Consider the following 22,669-nt stretch of genomic DNA (forward strand, 5'->3'; position numbering starts at 1 on the left):
GAGAATATTCAGGTACTAACATGACTTGCTCTGTAGAAAGATCACTGAATCATAGTGAATTGCAAAAACAATAATTAACATTATTGACCGATTAATGTTCAATCGATTGATGTCAGATTCGAACGGGAATCATTCCATCACTCTGTGTTGGTGTAGTCACCTTACAATAAAATTTATATTCACCTCCCACATTCCTCCCCATCAACTGGTCCAACACAAAGCGATTTTCAGCCTGTAGATAAATTATATAAACTGATTCTGTCAGGTAACACAACGCAGAATCTTATTAGTCATTGAGTTAAATGTGCGATGGTTACAGCAGTGCAACTCTGTCAATGAAGCTTCAAGTGAAATCACAAAGTACACCTGTCCTGCATCTTCACCGGAGTGTACACAGTAACAGGAACTCAACTCTGTGATTACCTTTTGAAGTTCAACACTTTATATAATGATACCGAATAAATCGGTGATTCTATTATTACGACATTAATTGTGACTGGCACTTGCCATTCTGTTAACATATCCCTTTCTTGTTTTAGACAGCAACAGGTTCTGATGCAACTACACAGAAACAACAGTAGATTTTTACCTGAACAGATGACACCAGCATCATTGGAATGGGGAACGGTGTAGTGACCCCATTCATGTGATGGACAGTCCCGCAGAGTGCGCTCTGTCCCCTTGCACCAAACCATTTTAGTCACAATGGGTCCAGATCCTTCTCCAAAGTGAGCCCCAAGTGGGGCAGAAAGCGCGATCCCACAGTCCAGCTCCCGACACACAACAGTAGCAGCATGCATGTCCCAATAATCATCATGCACAGTCCCCCACAGACCCATGAAGTGAATCTCCACTCGACCAGCGCAAGGACTGCTCCCATTCTCCAGTCTCAGACTCACCGTCTCTGCAAAGTACAGAAATAGTAACTACGATTGATAATGTTTGAACATGAAAACTCTCAACACAGTCCAGATTCACCGTTCAGCATGCAATGGCTCTGAGGGAGTGGGACGAATGCACTTTGCCACAAATAACTCAGAAACCAAACTGTATAGGGTGGAAGAGGAAGGGACGTTTTAATAAGGGATAATCACACACAGGTGTCAGAGAAATGTTTCCACAGAAACACTTACCCTAAACTGGCCAAGTTGAGAAGATAGTTATTAAGCATTCAGTGGATATGGGCGTCAGCATTTATTACCCACCCCAAGTCGCCTCCTTGAGTAGGTCGTGGGGATGAACTGCTGTAGACCAGGTGCTGTAGGCGGAGTCACACTGTCCTCGGGGAAGTGGGGAGGGGAATTCTAGCATTCTGACTCAGCAATACATCTCCAGCACCAGATGGTGAGTGGTTTAGAGGAGGGACTTGCAGGTGACGGTTACTCCCTGTACATGCTGACCCTTGGCCTTCTAAATGGAGGAGGACTCAGCAGCTTTGGTGAATTTCTGCAAAGCCTCTTGTTGAAATTAGATTGGATTACTGACAGTGTGGAAACAGGTCCTTCGGCCCAATAAGTCCACACCCACCCAGAACCATTCCCCTACATCAAACACGACGGGCAATTTAGCATGGCGAATTCACCTGACCTGCACAATTTTGGACCTTGGGTGGAAACCGGAGCACAGAATGAAACCCGCGCAGACACGGGGAGAATGTGCAAACTCCACACAGAGAGTCGCCTGTGGCGGGAATCGAACCCGGGTCTCTGGCGCTGGGAGGCAGCAGTGCTCTCCACTGTGCCACGTGCCACGTGCCACCCACTGCTGGGTTACACTGCTGCGAGTGTACATCGATGGTGAAGGGAATGGATGTGGTGCCAATCAAGCAGGCTGATTTTCCCTGAATAGTGTCGAGAATCCAGTGTACTGTTGAAGGTGCACACATCCAGGCAAGTGTTCAGAATATATTTCAACTTCAGGAAAAACAAGAGGAACGGGTCGGTAATGGTTTCCATTCCATTGTGCTCAGCACTGACTGGCAAGAAAAAAACATGGACCCACGCTGAAACGTCAGCAAATGTCACGGTACTTTCATCTATCACGGCCAGAACTATTGTCGGATGTATGGGTATATGAAACTGGTGCACAATGAAATAATTTAAACGAGTTTCAAAAAGCGGCGTTGCGTTTCTCGCTGACCTTCCTCACTCTCCTGATTCACCATCTCTTTATCTGAGAACGCCCAATGGGAGATTACCGCTCATAATCTCGTCTTCAGGATTCTTGAAGATGGAGAACTTCGAGAGTAATGCATCCACCTTCCGTGTTGAACGGACGTACCAGAACTTAATGATGCCAATGCATATGATAATGACATGAAATTACCTGTGCTATCGGCCTGAGTGTCGACAGGTCTGCCTGAAATAGAGGAATAAGAATAAAGTGTCAGGGAGCAATGTAACCCTTAGAAATGAATTCAATAAATGCCAATAAAGTGAGAGTAGCAACTGTAATCATTTTGCGAAATAAATGATAACCAGTCTTGTGGACTCATAATTTCAAGCAATATATAGAAAACAGGAAATGAAGTTTCAGGAGCAAACACAAATGGTCATTTATCTTCCTAAATGTAACTTATTTTTGTCCACACAGGCTGACACACTGCCAACTCAATGCGGTGGGGCACTGGTGAGCCTCTTTGCATCCATGAGTTGTCAGTGTGAAGCTCTTGGAAAATTACTGAACGTTCTGCTTGGTGCTGCGCTGCCGACTTACTCAACATTGTTATGATCCCCATACAGAGCATTAACATTTCTCAATGACCAAAGCAAGGCGCCCCCATCGAAAGTTTACATATGTTTAAGATGCTTGTTCGAGCAACAAGGCTCAAATAAATAACAATTCAAAGTAACTAGTCAGCAAATAAATCCAGAAAGTGCGATTCTCTTTTCAACGTGTTGCATTTGACACCTGAAAGATTAGGTTACATTCTGTTCCCCTATCTACATAGCTGCAAAGGGTCAGTCGTGAATAATATCTGCTAGGAATCCTCAGTTTACCCAAGTCCAAGACATGCGGTTTGACCATGGATCAATTCAAACAGTTCAATATATAAATGTCTGTAAACAATTCCATTAGTCAAAACAAACCAAGAAATGTATTCGGTCCAAGCATATGATGCTACCTCTTTGAACACGCTGCTTCATTAATTCCATCACCTTTCCTCGTTGCCCATGTATGCATTACTCACGTTGATTTGCACTGGGGGCAGGATGGTGACGAGCCCATAATGCACTTCTGTAAAAATTCAAGGGTTTGCTGAGCTTGCCCTGTTAATGATGTTCATTATTAATAACATTGACTTCTATCTAAAGTCAGCGCAGGAACTGAAACATCTTTCAGATTTAAATTAAGTTAAAATTTCTCTGATTGTGTGGCAAACATAGGTGATTTCTAGCTTCCTACAAGTTATTTGCCATGCAACTTCTAAATATTCATAAACTACGAATTGTTTGTTTTCAATCTCTGAATATTTTGATTTCTGCTTTCACGCCTTCAGCCAACACGGGCCATCTGCCGGATATGTTCACAGATGGTCACTCAGCGCTGATTGTGATTCATTCACTCCCTGCTCTATGGCTTCTCTAATAACCTGCATTCACCGAACTGACTCATTTTCTTTTATCCGTTTAAGATGCGTGAGCAACGTCCCTTCAAGTCAATGCTGCATATTTACTACTTGCTTCTCAGAATGAAGGTCGTCCTGGAAAATGAAGTTTCGAAATCTGAAGCAATGTATTGTCAACAGCAGCAAGCACTGGGACATTGTCCGCCTTCAACCAATAAAATTTCCGCCTTTCCTATTTCTCTGCCTGCTTTTTTTTTCATTTCATTAGAACACGCACCGGATCACCTATGTACTGCTGAATAATTACTATGGTTGTGAAAATGTCAAACTTTGTTTCATACACTGTTGCATACATTGCAAAATACTAAAAATGACAAGAGTTCTTTTGAGTTAGTAGAAACAAATATAGTAACGATGTTAATTATCTTTTGAGACTCACGACACAATATTGTATCAGATAAGCTGTTGACCTGAATGTGATATATCAGACATTTGATGATCCTCACTAACTAAAAAGGTTTGTAATATAATGAATATATGATAGATCAGTGCCATTTTTTGAACGCAGTAACTGTTTGCAGCTCTGTTACACACTGAGACAGCTGACGTAATTTTGTTTGTGTCTCCAGACGGGATATTATGAGCGAATAATTCTGGCTGTTCCAGAACATGCCGAAGCGTTTGTAAACTGTTTTAAAATTTGCAATCTCACATGATAATTCTATCCCAGTGTTGCAGAGGGCGTAATTTTCAATGTGGAATGAGCCAGCAGTAGGTGTAATCACTGTGTTCTACACATGTCACTCTGAAATACTTTATCCATACGCAGTCTTCTCCCTCCATCCAGCTAAATGAGTGCAACTAGCAAGATGTCAAGTTCACATGGGGGATAGGAGCTTTCATTTTTAACATGCCATTTATTTAGATTTCAAAATGTAATCGCAGTTTGAAAGAAGTCACTGTAATTCAATCAAACGTCAATCGTGATGGAGACAATACAGAAACAAATTACAGGCAGTGAGAGAAATGCAGACCAGTTGTCACTTTTGAATGTGAATTAACGAAAGTAATACCCTAAATAAATAAAGTGCTCGATATTCAGAATACAATGGTGGAACAAATGACCATGATGATACACATCTGATGATGACATATTGTGAGATGGAAGTTCCTGCTGAAGAATTTATGGAAAGCGTGATGTTCAATAATTTCGAACAGTTTAAGAAAAGTTATTCAAAATCATTATTGGTGCAAAAGAAAACCGTCTGGGCATAAATTTAATTGTACGATATTCACTTCAATGTCTATATATTCACTCATGCTTACTATTACCGCGATGATCTACCTTTAGACAATCCAGGCAATAACTTATGTTGACTACAGACAGTTAACGAACTTGAAAACATTTCTTTTCCAATGCAAATACAGACATTTCAAAACATCTTAAATTTCCAATAATTGCGGGTATATTTTTAATGACTTTGTACTTAGCGCATGATCACATTGGAAATCACAAGGATTGGTTTAGATTTGGCACTGTTAGACCAATTGAGGAATCCCTGCGCAAACCTTAAAGTGAAATGTATCTCACTTTCTTTCATTACCTCTGGACTCACCAGAACATATCAGGGTGACATTGTTGTGTGCACTGCAATCCTGGTGATTGGCTGGAGACCGCGGGCACTTCCCCAGATGAGTCTCGTTGCCAGTACATTGAATGACCTCAGATGCCATGAGCACATTACCGCCTCCAGAATGAGCAGAGCTTGACACAGACACGGCGACCCCACAATGAAGCTGTGCACAGACCACGTTGGCGTTTTTTAAATCCCAGTCAAGACCACACACTGTTTCCCAGGTGTTAACGAACTGTACCTCCAGTCTGCCGAAGCACTGGGAATTTCCAGGCACCAATCTTGGAAGGATGTGATCTGAAAAAAAGCCCACAGAATCAGAAAAAAAAGTAACAGGAGCAATAATTGACAGATGAACATTCATCTGATTAATGACAAATTGGTGCATTTTTTTATGAAATATTCCATTATTCTATGTGGGTCTGGTGTCCTGTCGACCTCGTTTATAGTCACCATCAGATTCCGGAGTCTTAGCTCGTCTGATAGAGAGGGGGAAAAACACTTTCAGCCTGCAGATAAATGACACAAAGTGATTCTGCCGGCAGGCACAATATCGAATCGCATGTTCCATTGGGATGTATATATGATAGTTGCAGCGGTGCAGCTCTCTCAATGTGGCTTCAAATGACATCACAATGGACACCTGCTCCAGCTGCGTCACCGGAGTGGAAACAGCAGCAGGTACTCATTTCTCACATGATCTTCAAATATTCAACACGTTATGTAATGGTAACGAACAAATCAGTGGTACTGTTATAATGATTTTGATAGTTGTTGAACAACAGCCGTTCAGTCACAGTATTACTTTCTGGATTCACACAGTGCCGGGTTGTGATACAACTGTACTGAAACGGCGGCCTATTTTTACCTGAGCAGATGACACCAGCATTGTTGGTGTATGACGCGGTGTAGTGATCCCATCGCACTGATTGACAGTCCCGCAGAGCGCGCTCGATCCCATTGCACTCAACGTTCCAGGTCATAATGGGTCCGGATCCTTCTCCAAAGTAAGCCTGCCTTGGGGCAGAGACCGCACTCCCACAGTCCAGCTCCCGACAAACAACAGAAGCATCCAGAAGGTCCCATTTATCATCATCCACAGTCCCCCACAGCCAATCGTAGTGAATCCCCACTCGACCAGCACAAGGACTGCCTCCATTCTCAAGTCTCAGCCTCACTGTCTCTGTAAAACACAGGAATAGCAACGGACGTTAACAACTTATAAATATGAAAACTCTTATCACAGCCCAAATCCCCACTTCATCGTGCAGTAGCAGTGAGGGGATGGCACACCCTACACTCTGCAATAATATAACTCAGAAAATGAACCGAATATGTTGAATGTGGAAGGGACGTTTAATTGAATGGGGCTCACTCACAGAGAGTGGGAGTAAGAGAAATGTTTCCAAAGAAACAACTATTCAAAACGGGCCAACTAGAAAATTTTTGTATTATTCATTCATGGGACATAAACGTTGCTTCCTTAGACAGCATTTATCAAACATCCCTCCCAACCTCCTTCAGTAGGTCATCGTGAGCTGCCTACGTGAACCACTGCAGTTCATGTGCTGTCGGTAGAGTCATAATGTCCTTAGGGAAGGAATTCTAGGATTCTCAATCAGCAATATATCTCCAAGACAGGACACTGAGTGTTTCAGAAGGAGAGTGCACGAGCAGTGATTATCCCATGTATCTGCTGCCTCTTGTCCCTGTCGATGGAAGTGGTCCAGTGCTTGGCAGATGCTCACCTAGGAGCTTTGGTGCGTTTCTGCAGTGCCTTTTGTCGGTAGGTCACACTGCTGCAACTGAGCGTCAATGATGGAGGGCGTCGATGTTCATTGATATTGTGTAAATCAAGCGAGGGCTGCATTGTCCTAAATGGTGTCGAACCTCTTGTGTAATGTTGAAGCTGCACTCATCCAGGCAAGTGTTCAGAAAGTATTTCAATTCAGTGAAGCCGAAAGGGGAGGGTCAGGAATAATCTGTTTTCCATCGTGCCGAGAAAGCACCATGGACACGCCCTGGGAACATCAGAAAATGCAACAGCATTTTCGACTATTACAGCCAGAAATATTCTGGGTTGTGTTGTTACGTGAGACCCATTTCACCGGTCAGTAGTGACTGAAATAATAAAAATGAGTTTCCAACAGCAGCACTGTCTCTCTAACTGAGTGCAGCAATGCAAGTAGAAGCTGATCCTTCAGACTCTCCTCCACAGGAACCCTCATTCATTCACTTTCTACCTGAGAACAGCAGTGTGAGTGGGAGATCAAAGCTCACACTGTCATCACCAGGAATCTTAGAAATACAGACCTTCAGGTGTAAAGCATCCCCTTCAGTTATATAGACATGGTATTTTAACACATGAAGTTGAATACATGAGGATGAACACCACAGCATGGTATTTTGGACGGTTGCACCAGAATATAGCAGTTCTACTCCATGTGATAATGACGTGAATTTACCTGTGCTATCAGCCTGAGTGTCGACAAGTCTGCCTGAAATAGAGGAATAAGAATAAAGTGTCAGGAATCAATGCAACACATGGAAATAGATTCGATATATGCAACTGAATTGTAGGTAACAATAGTCATTAATTTTCGAAATAAATTTTAAATTGAAGTGTGAAATCCTGATGTCAAGCAATACACAGAAAACAAGAATTGTGACTTATGCAGCAAACATCGATGCTCATTTCTTTGCAAGAATTTAACCGAATTGTTTCCACACTACTAAGATCCGGGTGAGCCTCTTTGTGATCCATGAGTTGGCAGCTTGGAGTTTTCACAAAATTACTTATTGTTCTGCTCGATACTGCACTGACTACATACTTAACATAGTTATGAAATCCATGCAGAGCATTAATATTTCCTCGTGACCAAAGCAATGCGCTCCTGTCAAACACTTGCTGGAGTGTCAGGTTTTCATTCGAACAATACTGGAAGAGACAATGATACACAATAACTAGTCAGCAAATGAGTGATTCTTTCTAAATGTTGCATGTGGCATCGTACACATTAGGTTTTATCGTGTTTCCCATCTACAAAGCAGCAACAAGGGTCAGTCATGAATAATGCCTAACAGGCGGTAAGTATTGCTGCCACAGAGCGCTAGGAAACCCGTGCTCAACTCCAGCCTCAGGTGAAAGCCTATGTGGAGTTTCTACATTAGTCATGTGTCTTTGTGGGGTTCTTCCGTGTGCTCCGGTTCCCTCCCACAATCCAAAGATATGCAGGTTAGGTAAATTGGCCGTGCTAAATTGCCCTTAGTGTCCTGGAATGTATAGTTTAGTTGCATTAGTCAGAGGTAATGTAGGGGAACGGGTGCAGATGGGATACTCTTTGGAGGGTCGGCTTGGACTTGTGGGGCCGAAGGGCCTTTCTCTTCATTATTCAGATTCTATGATTCTATCATTCAAACTCCAAGATATGCAATTCTACTTTTGATAAATGGTGAGAGTTTGATAAGTTTTTGTCTAAAAAAAGAGTTTCAGTGATCAAAGCAAAAAAAGATGGCCATTCTGTGAAAAAAAGTCAGTCCTCCCTCTTTCAACAGACTGCTGAGTTCGTTGCAGTGCCTTTCCTCATCACCCTTAAATCAGTACTCTGAGTAGATACTATTCACTTTCATTTGCACTGAGGACAGGATGGTCACAAAGCCATTTGCATTTTATAAAAGTTCAGATATTTACTGAGCGTTCCTTGTTAGTTATGACCATTGATAATATTTTGTACTCCTTTCCCAATTTTCCCTCATGTGTCATAAACGTTGAGGATTTTTCGTTTCCTGCAAAGTCTCTCCCAAGCAAATTCTAAATAATCTGTAAGACTCTAATTTATTGATTTCCATATCTAAATTGTTTTTTTAAGCGCTAAACCAACACGGTATGTTTGACAGATGTGTTCACAAATGGCCACTCAACACTGGCCGTGACTCATTCCAACCCGTATCTGTAGATTCACTTTTAAAATCATTCATCGACCTGAACCATCTTCTTGCCGTTTTATTGTGATTTGACAGTGTCCTTACCATGATGTGTTAAATATATATTGTTTTTTTTTAGAATGCAGTTAGCCATGGTAAATGAACAACAAAATTCTAATCCAGTGTTTTATTGCCTGATGCAAAACACCAAGAAATTGTATTTATTCATCCAGTAAAATTTCAGTTCTTCTATTTTCTCAGAATGAACTTATTCACTGCATTAAACCACACACTTGGATCACTGGTTCTCCCAAATACTACTAATTAATACATTTGGCTGTGAGAATTTGTAACAATTGTTTCGTACACTGTTCCATATATTCCAAACACTTACAATATTAAATATCTTTTGAAACACTCTGCACAATATTGCACAGATTGGTTGCTGACCTCAATGTGATGTATCAGACCTTTACCATGCCTCACTAACTGGGCAATTTTGTAAACAATAAATCCACATCAGATCAGTGGCATCATTTCGAACACAGTAACTAATTGGAGCACTGTTGCAAACTAAGGCTACAGAAGGAATTTTGTTTGCAACACTAGACAGGATGCTATCATATAATAATTCTGATTATTCCAGAACATGTGCGTGCGTTTGAACACCTTTCCAAATGTACTACTTGACATGATAATTCTGTGGCAATGTTGTGGCGGACACAATTTTCAATGTGGAATAAACAGAGTGGGTGCAATCACTGAGTTCAACACAGTTTACTCCAACATGCTTTATCCTTACGATTAATGCTGTCTTTTATCAGCTGAATCCGGCTAACTAGCATGATGACACGTTCATTTCCGTGACTACTTCAGCGAGACACGGGGGACAGTTATTTTTATTCAGAAACTTGGACTGTTTAGTTTAATTTCAAATGTAATTGCAATTTGTCTGAAATCTCCGTAATTCAATGGATAGTCAGTCGTGATGGGCAATATATCAAAATAAATTACTGACAGAAACACAGGTCCGTTGTCACTTTTGCATGTGGATTATATTAGGTTCCTTACAGTATGGAAACAGACCATTCAGCCCTACAAATCCATACCGACCCTCCGAAGAGTAACCCACCTAAATCGATTTCCCTATCCTATATGGACGCTTGTCTAATGTAACTAACATTATGGGCAATTTAGCATGGCCAATTCACCTGACTTGCTCATCTTTGGAATCTTGGTGGGCGGCACGGTGGCACAGTGATTAGCACTGCTGCCTCACAGCGCCTGAGACCCGGGTTCAATTCCCGACTCAGGCTCGGGTGCTCCGGTTTCCTCCCACACTCCAAAGATGTGCGGGCCAGGTGAATTGGCCATGCTAAATTGCCCGTAGTGTTAGGTAGGGGTATGGGTGGGTTGCAATTCGGTGGGTCGGTGTGGACTTGTTGGGCCGACGGTCCTGTTTCTACACTGTAAGTCTAATCTCATACGGGGAGAATGTGCAAACGCCACACAGTCACCCAAGGCAAGAATAGAGCCCGGGTCCCTGGTGCTCTGAGGCAGCAGCGCTAACCACTGAGTCACCATGGATTAACGTTGAGCATAAATTACACTCAAAATGTCAGCATCAATTTATTCACGGCTCCTTTTGTCTGATTTTCGTCATTGATCGAAAAGAAAATAACGTCCTGATTGGATTTTCAATTATCCCCGGATAGTGAGTAGTTTGGAAATAATGTATTCAATTCAAATAAAAGAAATTAAAAAGAGTTCGAAGATAGAACAATACAGTGCAGAACAGACCTTCAGCCCTCGATGTTGCACCCACCTGTGAACTAATCTAAGCTCATCCCCCATGTGTTTATCTAAGGATTGTTTAAGTCTCCCTAATATGGCTGAGTTAACTACATACTCTCTGAGTAAAGAATCTGCCTCTGACATCTGTCTTAAATCTGTCAACCCTCAATTTGTAGTTATGCCCCTTCGTACTAGTCGTCTTTCACTTTCTACCCTATCCAACCCTCTGATCAGTTTGCATATCTCTGTCAAATCCACTCTTAACTCTTCTTTTCCAAAGAGAACAGACCAAAGCCTCTCCGACTTTCCTCATAAGAGCTTCCCGCCAGACCAAGTGACATCCAGGTAAATCACCTCTGCGCTTTTTCCAATGCTTCCACATCCTTCCTGCAATGGGGCAAACAGAACTGTACACAATATTCCAAGTGCGGCCACACTTGCATTTTGTACAATTGCAACATGACATTGTGACTCCGGAACTCAATCCCTCTCCCAATGAAACCGGTCTCACCATGTGTCTTCTTGACAGCACTATCAACCTGGGTGGCAACTTTCAGGGATCTACATGCATGGACTCCAAGGTCCTTCTGCACATCCACATTACCAAGAATCTCTCCATTGACCCAGTACTCTGCCTTCCTGTTATTCTTCCCGAAGTGAATCACCTCACATTTAGCTGCACTGAACTCCATTTGTCACCTCTCAGACCAATTCTGCAGTTTATCCAAGTCCCCCTGCAACCTGTAACGTTCTTCCATACTGTCCACTGCTCCATCAACTTTAGTGTCATCTGTAAACGTACTAACCCATCGACGTATTCCAGCGTCTAGGTCATTTATAAAAATGGCAAAGTGGCCGCAAAACAGATCTCTGTGGCACGCCACAAGTAACCGAAATCCAAGCTGAATATTTTCCATCAACCACCACTCGCTGTCGTCTTTCAGAGATCCAGTTTCTAATCCAAATTGCTAAATCACACTCAATCCCATGCCTCTGAATTTTGTCCAACGTACATATGAAACAAACCAACGTGTCTAACCGTTCACAACTTTGAAAGATTGAACTCGAATGAAAAATAAAAATATACAAGAGACCCAGACCCGGAGTAATTTTACTAATCTTACAAATCTGCTGGTTTCTCTTAGCAGTTTCTTCTCATTTCTTTTTTCTTTTGGGGAGGGGGAGCGATACTGAAAGGTCTACATCTGGGATACTCACACCCTTGAAATGTTAGAGATTCGCAGCATTTTTAATTCTATCTAAACACTCCTGTTCACGAAGGCTCACAAACTAAGTGTTGAAAGTTTTATTTTCAGTTGTTCTGAACACCTTCCTTGACTATGAGAAATGATGCTTGCATCATATTCCTTCCAAGTGCACTCCAAGATTTCAAATTAAATTGCCTACAAGGATTTCATAATTTTTCTCTCTGGTTTAGAACCACTATTTCGTGCAAAAATATAAATGTGTTCACAAAAATAGACCAAACCAAGTCAGACACCTGGTGAATGGATAAGTATTTTAGCGTCTGGAAGTCTGAAACAGATACAGAAAACGCTGGAGAAACCCCGGAGGTTCAGCAGGATCTGATCAAAGAGCGACAGTGTTAACTTTACGAGTCTGGTAGGACAGTTTTATTCTCTGTGCTTCACGTCTGAAGAATATTCATACCAGACTTGAAATGTTAACCATGCTTCTGTCTTTATAGATGCTGCTCAACCTTCAGAGTTTTTCCAGAATTCTCTACGTGTCTTCAAGGTACGAACCTGTTATCCAAACACTCCAAAACTTGTTGTGAGCAGAAAGGCATAAAACTGCGTTCTCTATGTATTAAACAGTTGCTTCATGAAAATTATCCCGTGACCTCGAAAACACCATGAATCCATGGTCAATGCTCAGCTATGGAATTAGCATATTAAAAGTTGACTAACACAACTCAACTCAGCTCCTTGAGACAACCTAACAAAACAGCAATCACACCACCTACAAAGGAAAATGGAACTCTGCCAAATGGAATTGCCAATCCTGACTGGAATGACATTGGTCTTAATTGACTGATGCTTGAACAAGGCTTTGTAATTCTCTTCCTCAGGTATTGTGCATATGCTTAGATTCAATAGAATGCAGTGTTTCCAGAATTAAGATCACCAACACTAATTTGGAATTTCAGTACTGCTGACCAAATCAGATATTGACATATTTTTGAACAAACAGTAAAAAAGAATCGCAGGATTGCTATCCTAATATTTATTGTCATTTAATCCAATCACTATTAAAAATAAACAAAGCAAGCGCTTTCAGTCAGGATGTTTCTGTGATATGGCTTTTGGAACAATTACGGTATAAACGAATATCTATAGCAAAATATCTGTACTGCAACAATATGTTTATACAAATTATGAATGCAGAATCGGTGACTTAAAATAACAGTTCCATTACCTATGTCACAGCCTGGTCAAGCAGCCCTTCCTCTAAGCACGACTGAGAGAAATTCTATGCCTGTGTCAGTTCAAACCATATTAAACACAGTATTGGCTCGTGTTTTACAGACACCAAGTTCAGTGTTAGCCCAGAATCTGCTGAACCCGCATGTAAAAGAGAATCGTTCTCGACGTTGAGATTATCTTAACAAGGTGGGACTATATTGGGTTGGGATATCTGATTGGCATGGACAGATTGGACCGAAGGGTCTGTTTCCATGCTGCACATCTCTATGACTATGACTGCAAGGTGATTTACTGTTTGCTTGACTTAAGCGAGAACACTCCTGGCATAAAACAAAACAAACAAGACAGGACACGTAAACTGCCTCGATATTTCAGTTCAGGTCGTCTCTAAAACCAAGTTTTGCACAACTCTAACGAGAGAAAAGGAAATATCTTTAAAATTTATTTAAATTTTCGAAGCGCTAACACTCTATGATTGTCAGACTTGCTTAAATTTGCAGCAGTTTGGCTGTTGGTTCGGAAAGGCAATTGTTCAAACACATTTCCAACAGCAAGAGGTATATTTACAACGCTGAATGAACAGCTCAGTAGTGTGTGCATTTTGCGTAAGTTTTAGTGTCCTGTAGATTCGGTTGGAAGAGGAGAGGTTGGATAGTGTTGGGTAATTCACTGAGCAGCATTTGCAAGTCATTTTTCAGATCGCCTCATCACGAGAACATTCCAATATATAACAAGGCATCAGTTGGGCTCGTGGTGAGAAGGGCAATTTCTGTGAAATGCCTCATGCACAGTCAGTAGGTCTGTGCCACCACACGGTGCCCTCGAATCAGCCGCCTGGGTGGACTGGGGGACGTGAGACTGTCACACATCTCCTTCCGAAATGCGCCTTTGCAAATGAAGGCTGGAGGAAGGTTCGGGACGTTGGTCGAGGTGAACCTGAGCTGCTCTGTGACGCAGGGCGGTGTAGTCATCAATCTGTTGCTGGGACACACACCGAGACAAATAACAACTGCGTCTGGCGGACAATTAACTATTGGAAGACATTGTTTGCCCTGTCTGAAACGTGTTCATCTTTCAGAGCAAGGAGACCACTTCAGCCAAGTGTTGCCGACTGGTGCATTCCAAGCCCAGGATTGAGCACTTCGGGATGCACCAAAGCATGGGGTGCAGTGAGGAAAGACCACTGCCTGAGATCTTCCTGCTTCAGTCAAATGGGGATCCGTTCAGGTATCAGACTCTCATGAAGCCTGAAATATATGTAAATACGATATAATCCAAAAAGAGATGCCATGAATTTCTCTGCTGGATAGAATCAAACTCCAGTATGGTTGTTTTAAGTTCAACATGAGACAGCACAGAACCGAAGTGTTTGAATGACTACTTCTACGGTAAAGATATTTTATCAAGACAGCAACATATTTTTTGGAAAAGAAAGAAAAGATTTTTTTTTGAAAAGACGTTAAATGGGATAATCTGCCTGAACTCTTAAAGACAACTGTTCTGAAACAGGTAGTGGACCTTATACAAGTTGAACTGGTCAGTCACAAACTTTCGAACACATTAAAAAAAATGCGAAAAACACCTCAAGATGAAGAAGAACTGCACATGCTGTGGATCAGCAACAAAATCAGAAATTTGCTGGAAATAATCAGCGGGTCTGTCCGCATCTGTGGTAGAAAAGCAGAGTGAACGTTACCGGTTTCAGAGCTCCTTCTGTCTTTCCAAGCTAATCAGCTAACTGGGACCCTTATCACAGTAATCTTGTAACACTTGCCTCCGAATACTTTGCCTGTCACGTTTCCAAAATTGCACAACAAGAAAATGCATCGAACTGGCGCCCAACTCCTTCATTCCAAGAAGGGCGGAAAATAAACGCAATGCTTTCTCCAAAATGGTGGTGGAATCTAAACAGCCGAAATACTGTGCAAAATTACTGCCAGCACATGCTTGCAAAAATTCAAAAAAGTCAGTTTATATTTTACATTGTCCCTGGTATTGACAAATAAATGAAGGAAATTTTCTGTTTGTCAACAGTGTTCTCTGTTACACACAATGTCAAACAAACGAGAGACACGATTAATAACAGACCCAAATTGACTTGAGGCTTTCAAATCCAATACCTGTACAGAAACTGTGAATAAAGTGCCAGGAATGGAGAGTAGAGTTGGGGATTGTGATCCCTCAGGAACAGTTGCATAAAGAATGAGAAAAATAATGAAGAGAACATAATTGTCATGACACGTTATATCAATATTTCCTCTCGCAAAAACTGGTCATTATATTATTCCTAACTGTATCTAAGTAATGGTTGAAGTGTCGATGGTTCAGGAAATATAGTAAAATAGACCATAACTCACAGTTCAATAGCTGAAGAAGAAGCAAGTTCAGGAGGGTTACAAACATCGTCCCAGTTGCTGGTAATAGGTGAAATCTGAACATTAGGTGAATGATACTTTACACATACAGAGCTTCATTTAACGCATCTATTGACTCATCGGTTTCTGTAAGAGTTAGTTCGTCAGCCACTGTTTGCAAAGAGGCACGTGTTTCTTTCCAACAACCAATAGGTTTTGATATGTGTGCACTGTGAAATTTACTCGGGTCTTCTACACCAATCGGAGGTGATGTGACCATTAATGGTTACAATGAAACCGGGTTCCAAACATCAGCTCATTTTGAGAGATCAATGACGTTTACGATTTCGAGTTGGAAGTGAGTCCTCACTCCGGAATCCATGTCATAGAATCACACAACCACAGGAAGTTACTGTGCTGGCTTGTTTGAAAACATTTTGCAACTGAACATCTCCTCGGGCAGGTGAAGAAACAACTCAGTTTCTGCTTCTGCACTCCACACTCTTCATGACGCAAACTGAACTCCAACAGTTTCAGAGCAGAATCTCTATCCTTCCTTTCGAATACTATTCGCCCTCTTTCTCCTTTACATATTTGTCTCTTTTCGGCAGACCAAACCCATTTTCACATTATCACTCCAATCACTAGCATCCACGTTTGACCCACACAAAGGCCTTGCTGATGTCTGTGCAAACTACATTAACTGCAATAATCTCAGACAGATATTTAATCAACGTTCCAACAGCCTCAGCTAAATTTAGCAGACAGGATCTCTCTCTCTCTCTCTCTCTCTCTCTCTCTCTCTCTCTGTCTCTCTCTCTCTCTCTCTCTCTCTCTGTCTCTCTCTCTCTCTCTCTTAAAACAAATCAATACTATGAGATAATAAGGACTTATTTTCCAATAACCTCCCTCCGCTGACATCAGAATAACTTGTCAGATACCAGCTCGCCATTTCCTCCTGCCTTTCCCAAACACCACCGTCAGCTATCGCCCAGTCACCTGGCACTTCCCTCGTGCAAGCAAAGTGTTTAATATGTCCTTCAGGGCTCCAATAATCCCCTCTTTTGCTTCACACAACGGCTTGGGATAGATGTCACCATACTCTGTGATAAAAGCAACTTGCTGCCCGCCACAGCATGGAACAGGTCTTCCTTATTGATCTTAACATTTACTGGAACTTCACCATTCTAACCGAATTCCCCGGCTACAATGTCTTTCCCCTTTCTTAATCGAGATGCGAAATATTCATTTGAAACCCCACTCACGTCTTCTGGCTACACACACAGGTCACTCCTTTGCTTTCCGTTCGGCTGCACTCTTCCCAGTTCGTCATTGTACACTTATAAAATGACTGGGGTGGTAGGTGAACATAGTTTCCTGAATCATATCTGCCAAAGATACCTCGTTGCTTCTCGTTTGATGTTAACTTCTACTTCAATAACCTCTCTGCATTCTTTATCCTTTTGAAAGGCCTCTCCTTCCTTTAACATACAATTATATCTGACATATTGCTCTATCTTTTGCTTTATCAAAAGCTCAACAGTCCTTTTACATCCAAAGTTGCCGAGAAGCTTAGGCCCTGGCCCTTCTTAACTTCCCACGTTGCCCTCGAATTCTCATTGCGCCAGAGTTGAAAGTCTCCCACTTCCCAATTGAAGACTTAGACAGAGTAGCGACTCCAAGTCGACGCTTGCCACTTCCGGTCTAATGATACTGAATTTATCCTCACTTCAATCTAAAAACTCTGCCATTGCTCCATCTCTTGCACGGTCTTGCAGAACGTTCTTCTCGATACTCTTTCAAAATTCCACGCTGTCTCATCCTTCCACACTGACATAAGCTCATTTAAATAAGCGAAGGTGAAACACTTGACAATTATCCTGTCACGTTATATATGATGGAACAGAATTTTTGGGTCGGATACCCTAATACTACTCCTATTGTATGTTTATCTACATGAACTCTTGATACAAATTGACACGGTAAGTCAACTTTCCCATAACAAACGTTTGGACAGGCAATTACCATTATTTTGTTTTCATATAGTTATAGATTTTTCGATGCGATTTAGAATTCTCCAGCTTGGTCGGCGTTTTTACTCGCACCTAAGTGACTTGGAAATGAATGGTTTGTGAAACGAACTCAGAATTCAGTTCAGATACAACGCTGAAAGTTATTGTAGCTCCAAGTATAAAAAATTGGCAACACTATGAGGATTTCCTTCCCTCTGTATTATGAGCAGATCAGATGGATTGCCACGGTAATTGGTTTCAGTAATTGATTTGAAATTTCATCATCCACAAGGCATGATTTGTAATCAAGTCCCTTCGACCTTAGAATTACAGATGCAGTGTCAATTCATTCCAGTCACTGTCTTGCCTCGGAACCCACGTTCCAATAGGCCAACGGCCTCATGGAAGTAACATATCGAAGTAGACCCCCGAACACCACTTATGCGTATGAAAGATTAGCTAAGGTAACCTCAATTTGACAACAGTTTCAGAGAAATGGATGGAGTAGCGAATGAGAAATTTAGTGATCCATTCAGGCCAGTTTGGAGTTTTGGCAATTACTTTCTTTGCTCTTTAGAACACGTGGGACAGACAGGTGAACTAATCGGACTTCTCATGCATTCAGTTATTAAAGTAGAACAAATAACGTAGAACAGGACAGTACAGTACAGTCCCTTCAGCCCACGATGCTGCGCCGAAAATTTCTCTTCATCTAAGATCAACCTAACCTACACAGCCCTCAGTTTAATGCCGTCCATGTGCTTGTCCAGCAGTCGCTTAAATGTCCCTAATGTCTCTGACTGTACTACAACCATTGAGAGTGCATTCCCCGCACCCACCACTCTATACGAAAAGAATCTACCTCTCATATCTCCGCTAAACCTTCCTCCAATCTCCTTAAAATTATACCCGCTCGTGACAGCCATTTCTGACCTGGGGAAAGGTCTCTGGCATTCACCTCTATCAATGCCTCTGATTCCTTTGTACACCATTGGCAAGTCAGCTGTCTTCCTTTTTCTCTCCAGTGCAGTACGAAAAGCACTCGCGCACTCAACCTCTCTTCACAAAACAAGTCCCTAATCCAGGCAGCAGGCTGGTAAATCTGCTCTGCACCCTGTCTAAAATATCTACATTATTTCGACAATGCAGTGAACAGAACTGGACACAACATTCCTCGTGTGGTTTAACCAAGATGTTATGGAGCTGCAGTATAACCTTACGGCTCTTCAACTCAATCCCCCTGTTAATGAAAGCCAAAACACCATGTGCCTTCTGAACAACCCTACCACTTTGGGTGGCAACTTTGACGGATTGATGTACGTGGACCCTAAGATCCCACTGTACCTTTATTCAGCCAAGAATCCTGTCATTAACCGTGTATTCAACATTCAAATTCGACCTTCCAAAAATTAATCACTTTGCACTTGTCCAGGTTGATCTCCATCGGCCACTTCTCTGCCCAGCTCCGCATCTTGTCAATGTCTTGTTGCAGCCTGCAACAGTCCTCCACACTATCTATATCACCACCAACATTTGTGTCATCGGCAAACTTACTGACATATTTTTTCCACTTCTTCATCCACAACATTTAAAAAAAAATACAAAGAGCAAAGGCCCAATAACAGATCCCTGTCGGACAGGACTGGTCACAAACCTCCATATAGAATGCTTCTCATTCACTAGCACTTGCTGCCTTCTTTCGACCAGACAATTCACCCATAACAATATAGCGAAATTTCCCTATATTCTATACCTGATAACATTCGGAATAAGTCAACGGTGGGTGGGTAACCTTACCAATGCCTTACTGCAATCTATACACACCACATCCACTGTTCGACCTTTGTCAACTTGGCTTGTCATATCTTCAAAAATCTCAAGAAGGTTTGTGAGGCATGACCTGCCCCTCCCAGAGCTTTCCTGACTCTCTTGGATCAAACTATGTTTTCTTCTTCAAATATTCGTAAATCCTATCTATCAGAATCATTTCCAGTACCTTGCTTACCACAGGCGTAAGATTGCCCCAAGGATTTCCCTATTCATTTCTCGCTTCCCGGAGTACACTTGGATACATGTGGTCCGGCCCTGGGAATTTCCTACCTTGACCCTGCCCAGAATTTCCAGCGCATCGAATTTCTTAATATCAACGTGTTCAAGTCTATTAAACTGGCCCACGATGTTCTCACTATCAAAAAGGTCCCTCACCCTAGTGAATCCTGAAGCAAAAAACTCATCTACTGCCTCTTCTTACCCCTTCGGACTGCAGGCACAGGGTCCCCTACTATCTCTGATTGGTTCTCCACACTGTCTGATCATTCTCTTATTTCTAGTCGAAGTGTATAAAGCCTTTGGGTTTTCACTAATCCTTCCCGCCTAGCCATTTTTGTGCCCCTCCTTGCTCTCCTCAGTCCATTTCTGAGTTTATTCCCAGCTATCCTGAAATTCTCCGAAGCTGAGCCAGGTCCTTGTTTCCTCAACCTTGCCTGTGATTACCTCGCTTATTGTTGCTGCCTTTCTCAATGAACAATAATATCTGTCTCTCGTCATCTGGCACTATACCGCTGCCCAGCGAAGTGTTCAGTATGTCCGCCAGGATCCCAACAATCTCCTATCATCCATCACATAGAAGCTTGGAAGAAAATAATAGGCCTTAGGATTTTATGCAGCTTTACAACACCACAGGATCAAATCCCTCTTCCCCATTAATTATTACATATTCTACAGCTTCACTATTCCAAATAAAATCCCCAGCTACAATTTATTTCCCTTTTCGGAATATAGTTGAGAAATATTCTGTTAACACCGCACCTAAGTCGTGAGGCTCCACGCTCAGTTTGCTACTTTGATCTCAAAGACTGCAGTCTTTACCTCTTCCTGTAATATGCTTACAAAGTGCCTGGTGATGTGTTCTCCTTCATCCTCTTGCGAAAGATATGCAGTGGTTCCTCTCTTACCTCCTAAGAGATTTTTTTTTACAAAACAACCGACATCCACACACACAGAGAGAAACACACGCACATACACAAAAACAAACACATATACATACACACTCAGACACACATACACACACAATCAGACACACATACATAAACACTCAGACACATAAACACACACTCAGAAACAAACGCAAACACTTACGGAGAAAGCACACGCTTGATGTCTTTTCCAGCTTTGTTTTTCATGCGCTCTCCCTGACATATCGTTCCACTTTTTTCATTATCAAAATCTCGAGATCTCTTGAATTGTAGTGCTTCCTGGACTTTCATATGCTTGCTTTTCACTCTTACCGAAGTATACTGGAAATATTACGTTTAAACACTCCCTCTTTCCAAAAGTAGACTGAGCTACAATTAACGGTTCCAATTCCATGTTTGCCAGCTGCTATCTAATCATGTTCAAATTATTCCTACCTCAACTCAGACATCTAAATTTCTCCACTCTCCTGATCTCTTTCCAGAATGACTTTCAAACTTGTGGATTTACGATCATTATTCCCAAAAATGGTCGCTGAAAGATGCTCGATAATTTGAGAAGATTCATTTTTTTGTTGTTAGGTCTCACACTGCCCGATCTCCAAAACGACAATCTTCATAAAGGTTCAAAATGATGTCCTAGAGACGTTATGAAATATCAACCCTGTCCACGGTGGCTCAGTGGTTCGCACTGCTGCCTCACAGCACCAGGGTCCCCGGTTCAATTCCAGCCTCGGGCAACTGTCTGCGTGGAGTTTGTATATTCTCCCCGTGTCTGTGTGAATTTCTTCCCCCCTCCCGCCCCCCACCATGTGGAGGTTAGGTGAATTGGCCGTGCTCAATTGCCCAAAGTGTTAGGTGCGTTAGTCAGACGGAAAATGTGTCTGGATGGGTTACTAGTAGGGCAGAAGGGTCTGTTTCCACACTGTAGTGAAGGTAGCCTTTTCAAACTGACGTGATACCAGGTAATATAAGCGAGGCTGAAAGACCTTGTATGCATTATTCCATTGATCTGACTTAAATAAAGATGGAGCAGTATTTTTCGTTCGAACACCCTAACCCTGCCGCCTATATTGTGTTTGGCTACGTGAATCTACCGTACATTAACAATTTTACATGCTCAGTCAACTAGCCAGTGGATGCTTTTTCCTTGCAAACTGTCCAATGCTAAACGGTTGGGTAGGCAACCACAGTGGCAGATTCATACGTTTCTATTCTTTTTTATGAGATTTAGAATTCTTTAGCTTGCAGCATTTTTTCCCACTGCTAATTAGACTTGCACTAAGAGGCTTGCTAAGCGCATTCAGAGAACAGTTAACACCTTATTCCTGTTCTAGTGTTAAAAATGGGCAAGACATATTAAAGATAGCACATTTCTTCCCTCAGTTACATAAGTAGATCAGGTGAATTGTTAGGACAATTGATTCATGTTCAGACACCAGTTAATGTATTTTTAAATATTAGTTTGAAATTCCACCATCTGCCATATTGTGCTTTGTGATCCAGTTCCAGGGCCTCAAGATGACTGGCCGAGTATAATTTCATCTCCTTCACTGTCCCTCATCAGAGCCCATATTCCATTCGATGCACGACCTCGTGAATACAAAATATTGAACTTCCACTGAGGAAACCTGTTGGCCCATCAGAATCATGTCCTATCTAAGTTCACTTTAGTCTGGCAACAGTTTCCACGAAATTAGGAGAGAAATGCAGGAGGTGATGATCAATAACTTTTGACCAATTCTCAAAGTTTGAACAATTCTTTCTTTGCACTTTAGAGCATGTGAAGCAGGAAGAGGGACATATCAGAATTTGTGGTGCATTCCATCGAGAAAGGAAATACAGATTATGATGTGTACTCCAAAGAATTTCTCTGTAGCTGACTTCGCATAACTACTTAAAAGTTATTGATGGGATATGGGTATCACTCATTCCGCCAGCATTTATTTCCCACAGATTTTTGC

General features: G+C 41.9%; 1 protein-coding gene across 1 annotated transcript in view; it reads right to left on the bottom strand.

Moving 5' to 3' along the window:
* The window catches only part of LOC132807653 (deleted in malignant brain tumors 1 protein-like), a 77,529-nt gene that overhangs the window by 13,184 nt on the left and 41,676 nt on the right, over positions 1 to 22,669 (bottom strand). The window contains exons 3-7 of the mRNA XM_060821705.1: positions 7,668 to 7,700; positions 6,071 to 6,385; positions 5,185 to 5,499; positions 2,326 to 2,358; positions 590 to 904 (exon numbers count right to left, since the gene is read on the bottom strand). Coding sequence (XP_060677688.1) covers positions 590 to 904; positions 2,326 to 2,358; positions 5,185 to 5,499; positions 6,071 to 6,385; positions 7,668 to 7,700 — 1,011 coding nt within the window. The remainder of the gene's footprint in view (positions 1 to 589; positions 905 to 2,325; positions 2,359 to 5,184; positions 5,500 to 6,070; positions 6,386 to 7,667; positions 7,701 to 22,669) is intronic.

The sequence above is a fragment of the Hemiscyllium ocellatum genome (assembly GCF_020745735.1).
Source record: "Hemiscyllium ocellatum isolate sHemOce1 chromosome 27 unlocalized genomic scaffold, sHemOce1.pat.X.cur. SUPER_27_unloc_2, whole genome shotgun sequence".
NCBI lineage: Eukaryota > Metazoa > Chordata > Chondrichthyes > Orectolobiformes > Hemiscylliidae > Hemiscyllium > Hemiscyllium ocellatum.